We start from the raw sequence: 12,081 nt of genomic DNA on the forward strand, positions 1-12,081 counted from the left end.
CTTCATGTCCGCTGCATACATGAGTTCAGTGGCTTCATGTCGTGTGTCCGCTGCAAGCATGAGCTCTCCCTTGGAGCGTGTTGTCCAAATTAGATCTTGGATTACTTGTCTATCCGCATATCAAAAGAGCGACATAAAATATTTTCTTTCTATCTTTTGAGTTCTTTTTTCTTGCAATTTTTTGGGCAGTTCTTCTGATACTAGAAGGGTTCGACGCGCTTTGCTACGCCATTGGTGTTGTTGGGTTTCTTAAAAAAAGATACTCACTGTGTTTCAAAATATAAGGTGTATTACTTTTTAAAAAGTTGAACATTTTAAGTGTGGTCAAATTTTTAGAGAAATATATCAAAATTCATAATATCAAATAAGTATGATTAGATTCATAATGAAATGAATTTTCATACCTTTTCGTTTAATATTGTGGATGTCAATATTTTTTGCTCTAAACTTGGTCAAAACTAATGCCCCTTATATTCTGGAATTGATGGAATATTTAGTTTGGCGGGGGATGATGGAGTGTGTTTTATTTTTATTTAATAATGTTGTGATTTGGTGGGCTTTCCGCGGTGTGATTCTGTGTTATCCACTAGCTAACCTATATTTATGTGAGGAAATTTCCACGCCGGTGGTGATAGAGGCAAAGGTCCTCATCAGGTGGTTTCATGTACTATATTGGGGCTACATTATCACATAGTGGCGCCTCTTTTTTCTAGATGGTGGGAGGGTGCACGGGATTGATATGTTTTTATATGCAGGTTGCTGATGATTGATCTAAATAATCGTTGACACTGTCAAAATTGTAAACCAAGTCTGAAATTGAATACCTCAATTCAGTGAAAGAACTTTAAAATTAGGGAACATAGTGATTTAAGAATTAAATAGGTGAGCTCTCCGATAAATTGTTGACCTGGTCAAAATCGGTAGACCCAATTCAAAATGAAAGACCTCAATTAATTATGATGTCTTAAAATTAGAAAAGATAGTGTATAGTATTAAAGAATCGAATGAGATAGTTCTGAGAAATTGTTGACCTGGTTAAAATCGGATGACCCAATTCTAATTGCAGACCTCAATTGAATGTGGGCTCTATAAAATTAGGGAGTTTAGTGTTATAGATGATAATATTTTAAGGTAGCATATCCTACTGTTTTTGATAAAAAAATATGGCTCCTGTAATGAAGTAAAAGGACAAGAATATAGATAATGAAGATTTGTGTTGGGTCGTGAGAGGAAGAAGAACGTGCCTGAAAAAGACGAAAAGGCGGGACATGGGAAGAACATTAAGAATGTGTGTTCGATTGAATCAGAAAATTTTATTTTCATAGAGATTCTTCCAAGTTCATACTATTACGTAGGCGAATGCATCTTTCGTACGAGGATCCATGCATGCGTTCAATGTTCATTATTCAAAATCCACTTCTTTTCCAAAAAGATTCGAAATCCACATATACATCATAGTGTAGCTAGCTGATAAACCAATACTCGATGCTGGATGGACTGATGTAGTACAAATGTTTATTTTCATATAGTACAAGCTTACAAATTTGTGGTATTACATAGGCAAATGGATCTTTTTTACAAGGATCCATGCTTTATTCAGAAAGTAAATCAGTATATACTGCATGGTGCTGATAAACTATAGTACTCGATGATGCATGGACCGACTGATGTACAGTAGTAGTGGTGTTTAAGAGCCGTCCATGGTCGGGTAGTAGGCGTAGGTGGCCATGCCGCAGTTGCCGCCGTTCCCGCGCGTGAGGCGCATGTAGCCCCCCTCGCCCCACCCCGTCCCCCACTGGTTCTTCACCATCCAGTACGCCTGCCCGCCGCTGTCCGTCCCGTAGCCCACCACCGTCACGCCGTGGTTCAGGTTCTGTCCACACGACGAGCTGCCGGTGTACACGCCCCTCATATAGTGCTGGAAGTCACGGTCAGCCTCCACGGGCACGGCCACCGGCTGTCTGGCCGCGAGCTCCTGCAAGGTGCCCTCGTCGCCGTGCAGTTCCACCATTCGGGGGGCGCCGATGGAGGCGGCCGAGTTTGGGCTGACGCTGCTGCTGCGGCACGCGCCCTGCTGGCCGGTATACGCGTAGGATTCCTCTGGCTGAAGGCCGCCGCTCGAGGCGACGTAGCTTAGGGCGGCGTTGATGTCGCCGCCGTTGCAGGAGTTGGCGCCGCCCGTGCAGTCCAGCACCTGCTGCTCTGACATGGAGATGAGGTTGCCAGTGGCTATCTTTACGAGCCCCTCCGTCGCCGCTACCGCCGCGAACGCCCAGCAACAACCTGTACGTGTATATTCATTTGGGAACTTTGGCTTATGCTACGGCGTTACATTAAATTAAATATATGCATGCATGCATTGCAGGAGCTGTAGATTCTTACCGCATGAGCCTTGGTTCTTGACTTGGGTGACGGCACCCGCGGCCCTCCAGTCCACGCTGTCCGGCGTGGAGTCGAACTGAGCATTGGACATGTTCACCGCGGCCACCGGCGTGCTGTCCACGCCGTGCTGGTGGCGGTACCCGAGGTGCTTCTCCGCGAACTCTTCGCTGGTGAGGTCCGAGAACTGATTGAGGCCGAGCGTGTATGTCCGGTTGCCCGCTCGATTGACAGCCTCGACGTGCCGCGCGTTGGCCGCGAACACCTCCTGCCGGCGTAATTTCTCGGCAGCGTCCGTGTACTCGCGCCCGAACTTGGCCATCCACCGCTCGTGCCGGGCGGCCAGCGCGTCCCCTCGCGCCGCGGCAGCACTGACAAAGGCGGTGGCGGCCGCAAGCACGAGCAGAAGCGCAAACAGTGTGCCGTCGAGGCGGCGCGAGCTGTGAGTCGACGCCATTAAGCTAAGCTATATAATTAGTTGCTTGCTTCTTCTTGCAATGCAATGGTTTACGAGCTACTAAGCACGTAGCAACCATGCTGCCGGCGCTTCTATTTATAGGAGCGGGCATGGCGAGCAAGACGGGGCATACGAGTGGATTCCATACTTTTCGTCCATGGATCCGCGTTCAAACGCCGAAGTCGAACGTACGTATTGACTGGGAGTCCATGGATGTTTGTATCCGACGACGGTGGTTGTTCTCGTCACTCTGTATACTCTTCTTCTACTTCTCCAAGGTTTTTCTTGTTTGCCGGATGGTGCGGCAAAGTGCTCTATCCACACCGTCGCACACGCACAGAGCTGGAGTACGTTGCTGCCTAATCGAAATTGACCGGATCAGCGTGCAGTTTCGCATATAGTTTGGCCGATGTGTGTGGTTGGATTTCAAGTTTGGTTTACGCCATCTAGTCGGACCTCTTAAACCTGCCTCATACGTCCGTGCGGGCCGCCTGTTCATTATCCGGCCATGAAATTTTTAACCCACACGGACCCATCAAACGGCCCTTAAACGCCTGGGCTGACTGGCGCCCCCATATCCAGCCCAAATATGGGGCGGATATGGGGCGCCCGGGCACGTCCGCCACGTCGGACCCGAAAGTCCGACCCCACCCCAAAGTGCACCAAATCCACCCCGAAGACCAGCCGGATCCATTTGCTATCTCCTCTCTTCTTCCTCCTCCGCACCGTCCGTCTCGCGCTCCGCCGCCACGGCCGCTCCGCAGCCGTTCCCAGGCTCTTCGCCGCCAGCTCCGAAAGAGCCCTCCCGTCCTCGCCGCGGGGGACGTCATCGCCGGCCCGGACACCACCGTGGTACGGTCGGCAACTCTCCGGCTCCGCCACTTTGCAACAATGCAGGAAGCGGCTAGGAAGGACGTGGAGAGGGCATTTGGTGTGCTTCAGCCTCGTTGGGGAATTGTGCGGAGCGCTGCAATGATGTGGGAATCAGAAACTTTGTGGCAGCTGATGATATGTTGTGTTATTATGCACAATATGATTGTCGAGGATGAGGGTGATGGTGTAACCCAAACCCATGATTTCGAAGCACCCGAATAACAAGTTGAAATCCCGGAAAATCAAGATGCGGCTCAGCTTATGAACTTACTGCAGATGCAACAGAATCTTCGAGATCAGCAGGTGCACACGCAACTACTCAATGATCTTGTGGAGCACATGTGAATCCACAATGGCAACCAAGGAGGCAATGCTTGAGTTTGGCACCTAAAATAAATTTTATGTGAACGCTATCTATGCTTGATACCAACAATTAATTGCTATCTATTGCATGATCGACGTGCATGTATTTGCATGATTGAGAGTCCGGATTTGAGATATGTGGATATCCGGAAGGAAATATGAGGGCCCGTCTGGATGCGCCCGGTCACGTCCGCGGGCGTTTGAGGGGCCAAATTCGCCAAGTCCGGCTTTAGATGCCCTTATATTTTCATAGGAGAACGACAAAACACATAACTTCTCATTCTATTAAATAACTGTTCTAGATATTACATCAAATGTGCTATATATATAAAGCAAGAAAATTTGCACGGCTAACTCCTATAAATGCTACTCCATCTGTTCACTTTTGTAAGTCGTTTAGAACGGCTGAAATTAAACTATTTTAGTTGCTGTCTTAAATGTCTAAAAGGTCTTACAAAAATGAACAGAGGGAGTACATGTATTTTTATGACCGAGTTAACTTCATGCATTTTCCCGCGTGTCAGCCTTAATTATCTTCAGCGCGCATGCACAAAGACTAGAAGCTGTCGCGCGCTTTGCCGCACCGTTCTTCAATTATAGGGACCACTTTTTTCGTGGATGTAAATTGAGATCAAAATCAATGTTTTGACCTTTTAAACAAAGTTTAGGATGATTTGACCTTCTTTTAAAAGAAAATCCTTATATGACCATTTTGTGGTGGTGCCAACATCCATGACGTTTGGGTTGCATGGAAAACAGCATGGTCCATGACGTTTTGATCCTAAAGTTTCTCCCATGTGGCTTGGCGTCTCTTCCAGAGGATGAAACACCACGAAGCATGGCATTTTGGCGTGGGGGGGGGGGGGGGGCCTAAACACCATGGACCATGGCGTTTTCCTTGCAAAAAAAAAGCCATGAATGTTGGCGTCATAAAAAAAGGTCAAGAGTTCTTTTTTGAAAGAGGGTCAAATCATGCTGAAATATTTAAAAAGGTCAAAATAGCGATTTTGTTCGTAAATTGACCGCTGGGTTGCATGCATTAATTATGCTAGACTTAGTGTTTCCCCTTGCAATGGCTTTTGTTGTAGTCAGAGTTTAGATGTGAGGGGCAAGACAACGTTAGTTACATATGACACGTGTTTTTCATGAAATTCACACAAGCACCGACCACAGAGAATATTACCATGTCATCCCATCCACCACTCCCCTCTCCCATCTCCCTTCCGCACGCGGCGGCACACTGCGGACCAGCGCCGGGTTGCTACAGGATTCTTAGAGTCCAATAGCACTGCCCCGCCTGCTAATTTATATATTGGGGCGATCCATTAATATAGGTTGGCCATGTTTTTTTCCTTTTATTTTCTATTTGTGTTGCTTTTTACTTAAGTTTTATTAATAACTAAATGTGTAAGTAATTTTATAAGGTATTTTAGAAAATGTTCTTGAAATTTCAAAAATGCACATATTGTTACTTTTAAATATATTTGTACATTTTAAAATATATTCATGATATTTTATAAAGTGTTCGTATGATGTGTTCACACATTTAAAATTGATCATAAATTTTAAAAAAGTGTCCATGATTTAAAAATGTCTGCATGTTTGAAAAATGTTCATAAAGTTACAAACCGTGCTCATGTATTGCTTCGAACGTGTTCCCCATTTAACAAACTAGATAATACCCCGCGCGTTGCTGTGGAATAGATTATACTATATGCTAAAATGATTTGATAGTATGAAAGATGATTTTTTGAATTTAATATGAAAACTAAAACCGAATATATAGATGATTTTTTTATAATTGTTGTTTATATTTAACAAAAGTAGCATTTTTTTCATGCATGGTACATATGCTTTAGAATTGACAAAAAATAATGAGAGTTAATCTATGATTTTTATGGGAACATGTCGTTAGCACTTCAGGCTTAATTTTTGCCTTTGGCGGTCTTGAACGATACTGAAATAAAGAAGACACTTGGTAAAAAATAATTGGAATCCAAATGGACTCTTCATGTTTTTCATAAGATCAAACAAAGTCATGATGGTGAGGTGGAATGGGCTCGAACAATTTGAACAAAACTTTAAAAAATGAATTATATATGACGTTCCTCCATAGAGTCATGAAAGCAATCTACAATTTGATCAAAGAACGTTGACTACAATCTGAGGAGTTTGTCGATTACAAACCTGGACCTGTGCGATTCTGTGCTAGACAAAACTATGCAGAGCACCGGTAATACTGTTTCTTTGAGAAAGAGACAGAACATTCAATCGTACAAATCCATGACTCTTTCCTCAATTCCTTTTACACGAAGATATGGACCAGTGGACTGTTCCTGAAAGTATAGGTCAAAACTTATCTGAACAAATGCAGCAGCACAAAAGATTCAATCCTAATATGTGTTGGTCAATAATGGTGACCTTCATATTAGATAATGTAAAAGGAATCAAGGAAACAGTCATGGATTATATATTGTATCCCATTTACCTTGCTGATTGGAAGATTAACGCCAATGCTAGAGGAGTTCAGCTTGCACATTACAATGAAATTCGAGAAGCTTCCAGTTGCCCTAGTGATATTGGGGAAACAAAAGAATCATGCGTAAGGAAAACTGCCAAAAGCTCCTCTTGTTCCTGTCGCATAACACTGCACGTGGACCAGCTCGCTGCGCTCTAGGCATGAACAAAGGGATGAGGGTCTGAAAGGCTGCACGACGGACAACGCCAAGGTTCTTTGTGGTGCCACGGCCGTGTGGAATGGGGTGTCAATGGCAGCCTCGACCGGGTGAAGACCATACGTACGGTCGGCCGAGCGAAGCAGATGCGGGGCGCCGGCTACCAGCTGCAGGCGTGCTGCGGTTCCGTCAGGCGCTGCGCGGTGGCGCAACTTGTACCCCATCTTGCCGTGATGGCGAGTCGCGTGCTTACGATGAGGCGATGGCTACTTAAATCTAGCACTTTCTTCCGCATATGTACGGTAATGGAGGGGGAGGTAGTGAGATGTGGTGAATGCTGCCGTTTCATCTAGATATGTTGCTGCCGTTTCATGGGGCGTCGGTCGTGGCGGCGTCTAGCAGAAGACAAAACGACGGGGAAGACGAACCCTCATCGACCTACTGCGATAAGCCGGGTAGATTGATTAGATGTGTTAGTTTTTTCTAGCGAAATTAGATGCGTTAGTTACATACTTACATGGGCTTCAGGTCGAATGACCAAGCCCATCTAGATAGATGGCACACGTGCAAAACCAAAACAACCTTACAATAACTGGCCCGTTGGGCATTAGATGCAAAAATTATTTTTTCTCTTGGATTCTAAGTGCAAAAATCCTAGCTTCGTGCAGCCGTGGAGAAAACGAATCTACTACACGCCATGCTCTTTTTTTTTACACCGACATTCATGCAGCAGCGGGATAATTAGCCATTAGTGATGCGTGGCTGCACCATGGGTTTGATCGGTTGTTACGGCAGAAACGGAAGTACTGACCCTAATATTTTTTTAAATAATACATTTTTTTTAAATTACAGAAATATTACGCGAAAAAAAGAAATTTCAAAAATAATACACCGTCAGCCCGCTGCAGGCCGATTGGCTAGCAGCAGGCCGACTGCAGGCCCGGCTGGCACGCGGCGGCCTGTGGTTGGTCGGGCCACGTCGCGCGAGGGGAAGGCAGTGGGCTGTCGGCTTGTGCGCCCCTGTCGGCCTACCGCCCGCCGATCGGCCAGCTGCTGGCCGACAGGGGGCTGTAGCCTGACACGCTGGCCGGCCCGGCCTTATCCTCTCCTTCCTTCCTCTCCTTCCTTCATTCTTCTTCTCCCGTTGCTCCTTTCTTCTATGTTCTTCCTTCTCCTCTCTCTACAGAAAAATGGCACCCATTTGTGCACCTAAATGAACAACATTTTCGCGATTTTGGCACCGTGAATGGGTTCAACTCATTTAGGGCAGCCAAAAGAGGTGTCGATCTACTGACGGGGTAGCTCGTGGTGGTCGTGGTGAGCATTTTGGTGGAGGTGGTGGTGGTGAAGTTGTGGCAGTGTGGTGGTGGTGAAGTTAGGGCAGTGTGGTGGAGGTGAAGCTGTTGTTCGTCGTGCTTCGTTGGAGCCGGAGCACCGACAGTTTTCGTTCGTCGTTCGTCGTTCGTCGTTCGCACGCACGCTTCAAGGGTATATTTCAGCCCACATTTTATTTTTTGTAGGTGCTCCGGTAGTATACGTAAATATTGTTATTTGCCCCGGTAGTATAAGTAAATATTTGTGTGCGATTATTGTTATTTGGCCCGGTAGTATACCGCAATATTTTTATTTGGCCCGGTGGTATACGTAAATATTGTTATTTGCCCCGGTAGTATACGTAAATATTATTCGTTCGCACGCACGCTTCGTTCGATGTGAAATAAAATTTGTGTGCGATTATTGTTATTTGTCCCGGTAGTATACGTAAATATTTGTAGTTGCTACGGCAAATTTTCGTAATATAGTTTTAGGTGTGTGAATTGTATTAGTTGTTAGTGGGGATAATAAGTTGTTACTTAATAGTTGACACGTACACAGGTGCGTGATAAGAAGTTTGAAACATGAATAAAAAGTTCGAAAGAAGAGACAAATTTTTTTAAACATGAATAAAAAGTTCGAAAAAAGTTCAACATGGGCCATATAATTGAAATAAACTGAATTATCATATTTTTCGGTTATATTATTATTATTATTATTATTTGAGGCCTATTTATTATTAGTAAACATGGGCCTATTTATTATATTATTATTAAAACAAGAGTCAAGCAACTCATCATAATCGTCCACATAGATTAAATTATATTGATCGTGAAATTTATTATGGTCCTGGTAATATATAGACATGTCTAATACTTGTATTTCGTTGTTGAAAAAAATAGGTGAGTCGAGATGTCCGATGTAGTGAAGTTGAGATTTTACTATGGTCCTGGTACTGTCCAAACAAATGAGTTGGGAGCAGATCTGAGTGAATTTACTCACATAGAGGTGGCAATCAGCGCACCACAAACATGGTCTGTTAGTCAGTTGAAAGAATGGATTGTGGCAAGTTTAGGTCTTGATACTGAAACACACACCGTCGGTGTTCATGCATTGTGGACACGGTCAAGTTCAAAAATTTACTTTTATTTGAGGCCAATAGAGGGAGACTCCGATTGGGTGCGGTGGTTACAAGGTTGTGAACGAAGGGGATGCAATCCTGTTGCTTTAGTGCTTCCCGTCGTGAAGGAGGTCACTGCACATGAAGGCGAGGGTGGCTACGAAGGACAGAGCAGTCAGGTAGAAGGAGGAAATGCTTATGGTTACGAACAAGGACAAAGCAGTCAGGTAGAAGGAGAAAATGCTTATGGTTATGAACCAGGGCAGAGTAGTCAGGTAGAAGGAGGAAATGCCGATGGTGATTACAATGGCGAGGTGGACGCTGACGAGGTAGATGGGCACATGCAGAACCAGATGGAAGAAGAAGACACCGATGTTGAAAGGGGTCATGCCGATGATTCTGACGAGTCAGATGAAGAAGAAAATGCAGAGGAGGTCCCGAATCCTGCATGGTGGAATCATGACTTATCATCTGCAATGACCGTGAATGATGGACATGATTCAGCCTGGCAATATCACCAGAACAATATTGCGACGGGTGCTATGTATCCGAACAAGCAAGCCCTGAAGGATGCAATAATTAATTGGGCAATGTCCACGCAAAGGGTTTTCAAAGCTGAGGTGTCCAGTCAGAAATTCCTGACAATGGTATGCAAGAACGCAGATTGTCCCGCAAGGGTGCACGGCTTTCTCCCTAAGTATGGCACAAGTTGGGTGATAAGTGACTTAGTTAATCACACTTGTCTTATTCCCTGCATCCCTCAAGATCATGCCAACCTTTCATCCACGCTTATTGCTCGATTGTTTTACGATGAGATAGTGCAAGGCAAAGCTATGGAAGTGAAGGCAGTCCAGACAAAAGTCTTCGCCAGGTTGAAGTACAGAATTTCTTATGGCAAGGCTTGGAGGGCTAAGCATGCAGCGCTTGAGAGGAGATTTGGTTCTTATTTTGATGCATATGACTCTGTTGTCCACCTCCTCCACACCCTGCAGCAGCGGAATCTAGGCACCTATATCGATATCCAAGACATGTTCATGCCAGAGTTCCCGACTGTGAGGGTGTTGCATCGTCTCTTCTTCTCTTTCGGTGTATGCATCGAAGCTTTCAGGCATTGCCGACCGGTGATATGTGTTGACGGTACTTTTCTCACAGGCAAGTACAAGGGTCAGATCCTGACAGCCATAGGTCAAGACGGCCAAAATCAAGTCGTCCCACTGGCATTTGCTTTTGTGGAGAGTGAGAACATTGAAAGTTGGACATGGTTCTTCAGGCAGTTGAAAATATCAGTTGTGAAGGAGAAGCCCAATGTGTGCATCCTTCATGACAGGCATGCAGGTATACTCAGTGCGATAAGGACACTAACAAACCCAGGCCCTGAGGAACAAGTTCCATGGCAGGACTTGCAGAGCCGTTGGTGCATGCACCATCTCGGGGCTAATTTCTTCTCGCAGTTTAGAAATAAGAACCTGATGAATCTGTTCAAAAAACTCTGCAAGCAGAACCAGTTATGGAAGTACAATTTGATACGCGACAGACTTAATGTGTGCACGCAGAGACACGTGAGGGATAGGAAAGCTGCAAGAGATGCAGCGGTGAGGGCACATGTTGAAGCAGTAGCTGCACAGTTGGCAACAGGAACAGCGGCCGTGGAGGAGGAGGCTGTTGGGCTATGTGACCTGCCAGGCTTTGACCCACCTGGTACTAGGAGAAGGCTCGGGAGGTCCATTAAAACCTTCGAGCAGTGGATAGAGCATGAGCCTCTGGAGAGGTGGTCTTTGCTACATGACACACATGGTGCAAGGTACGGTGTCATGACAACGAACCTCGCGGAAACATACAACTTTGTCCTCAGAGGAAACCGGGCATTGCCACTTACAGCCATCGTTGAGGGTATTTTCTATGGCACCGTCAAGTATTTCAGAGACAGACGTCAAATAGCAGAGCAGCATATCTTGAACAACCCAAATACACGGTACTGTGAAAGAGTCACGAAGTACATGGACAACAAGATGCAAAAAGCTAGGTCACACACTGTAGTCGCCATCGGTAATCAAGAAAGAAGGTTTGAGGTCCGCTTAGCCAACAACAAATTCGGATGTGCAAATGAGTTGAGGACGCATGAGGTGAAAATTGGCAATGAAGCCTGGCCAACGTGTGAGTGCACATGCAATAAACCGAAATTGCTTCACCTACCTTGCTCACATGTACTTGCTGCTTGCGGGCAGCTTGGAATGGACGCAATATCGTTTGTGTCTCCATATTTTCTGAAAGAGGCTGTCCTCAATACCTGGACAGGTGAGCTGATGGGTTTTCGATCAATGGGTAATTTCAACAGCGTCAACCCCGCCGAAAGGCGTTACATTCCAAACCCAGAGCATATGCGTACAAGTAGAGGCAGACGGCAGTGTCAGCGCATCCGAAATGATATGGATGAATCTGAAGCAGGAGGTCCGACTAGGCAATGCATTCTATGCAATGAATTTGGCCATAGGGACACTAATTGTCCCACTTTCGTCACTGGGCGTGGACGAGGCAACCGGGGAAGAAGAGGAGGTAGAGGCAGTAGAGGAGTAAGGGCGAGAGGAAGAAGCTAAGCTAGCACCAATTTGTTCTGAATTTGTATTAAGTGTGGTGTGGCACTATGTTCTGAATTTGTATTAAGTGTGGCACTATGTTCTGAATTTTTATTAAGTGTGGCACTATGTTCTGAATTTGTAATAAGTGTGACACTATGTTCTGAATTTTTATTAAGTGTGGCACTATGTTCTGAATTTTTATTAAGTGTGGCACTATGTTCTGAATTTTTATTAAGTGTGACACTATGTTCTGAATTTTGTATGTGCAGGAATGTCGGAATTGTGGTTGCTGAATGGGGACATTGACAGGGGTCATCGTGCTGC

The 12,081-nt window shown here is 45.3% G+C and overlaps 1 protein-coding gene across 1 annotated transcript; it reads right to left on the bottom strand.

Annotated features, from left to right (window-relative positions):
- Positions 1–1,489: 1,489 nt before the first annotated feature.
- On the bottom strand, positions 1,490–2,918 carry LOC123497139 (fruit bromelain-like). The gene is made up of 2 exons (XM_045233240.2): positions 2,383–2,918; positions 1,490–2,283 (listed from the first exon to the last, which is right to left on the bottom strand). Exons 1-2 carry the CDS (start codon positions 2,834–2,836, stop codon positions 1,688–1,690), a joined length of 1,050 nt encoding a protein of 349 aa, XP_045089175.1. The 5' UTR covers positions 2,837–2,918; the 3' UTR covers positions 1,490–1,687.
- Positions 2,919–12,081: the final 9,163 nt, after the last annotated feature.

Source organism: Aegilops tauschii, chromosome 2 (genome assembly GCF_002575655.3).
Source record: "Aegilops tauschii subsp. strangulata cultivar AL8/78 chromosome 2, Aet v6.0, whole genome shotgun sequence".
Lineage (NCBI taxonomy): Eukaryota > Viridiplantae > Streptophyta > Magnoliopsida > Poales > Poaceae > Aegilops > Aegilops tauschii.

Bases quoted from the DNA above. Each gene is read 5' to 3' on its own strand.
- LOC123497139 (XM_045233240.2), bottom strand. From the start codon at position 2,836: ATGGCGTCGACTCACAGCTCGCGCCGCCTCGACGGCACACTGTTTGCG. The intron at 2,284-2,382 runs GTAAGAATCTAC...ATACACGTACAG, and splicing joins CAAGAACCAAGGCTCATGCG to GTTGTTGCTGGGCGTTCGCG.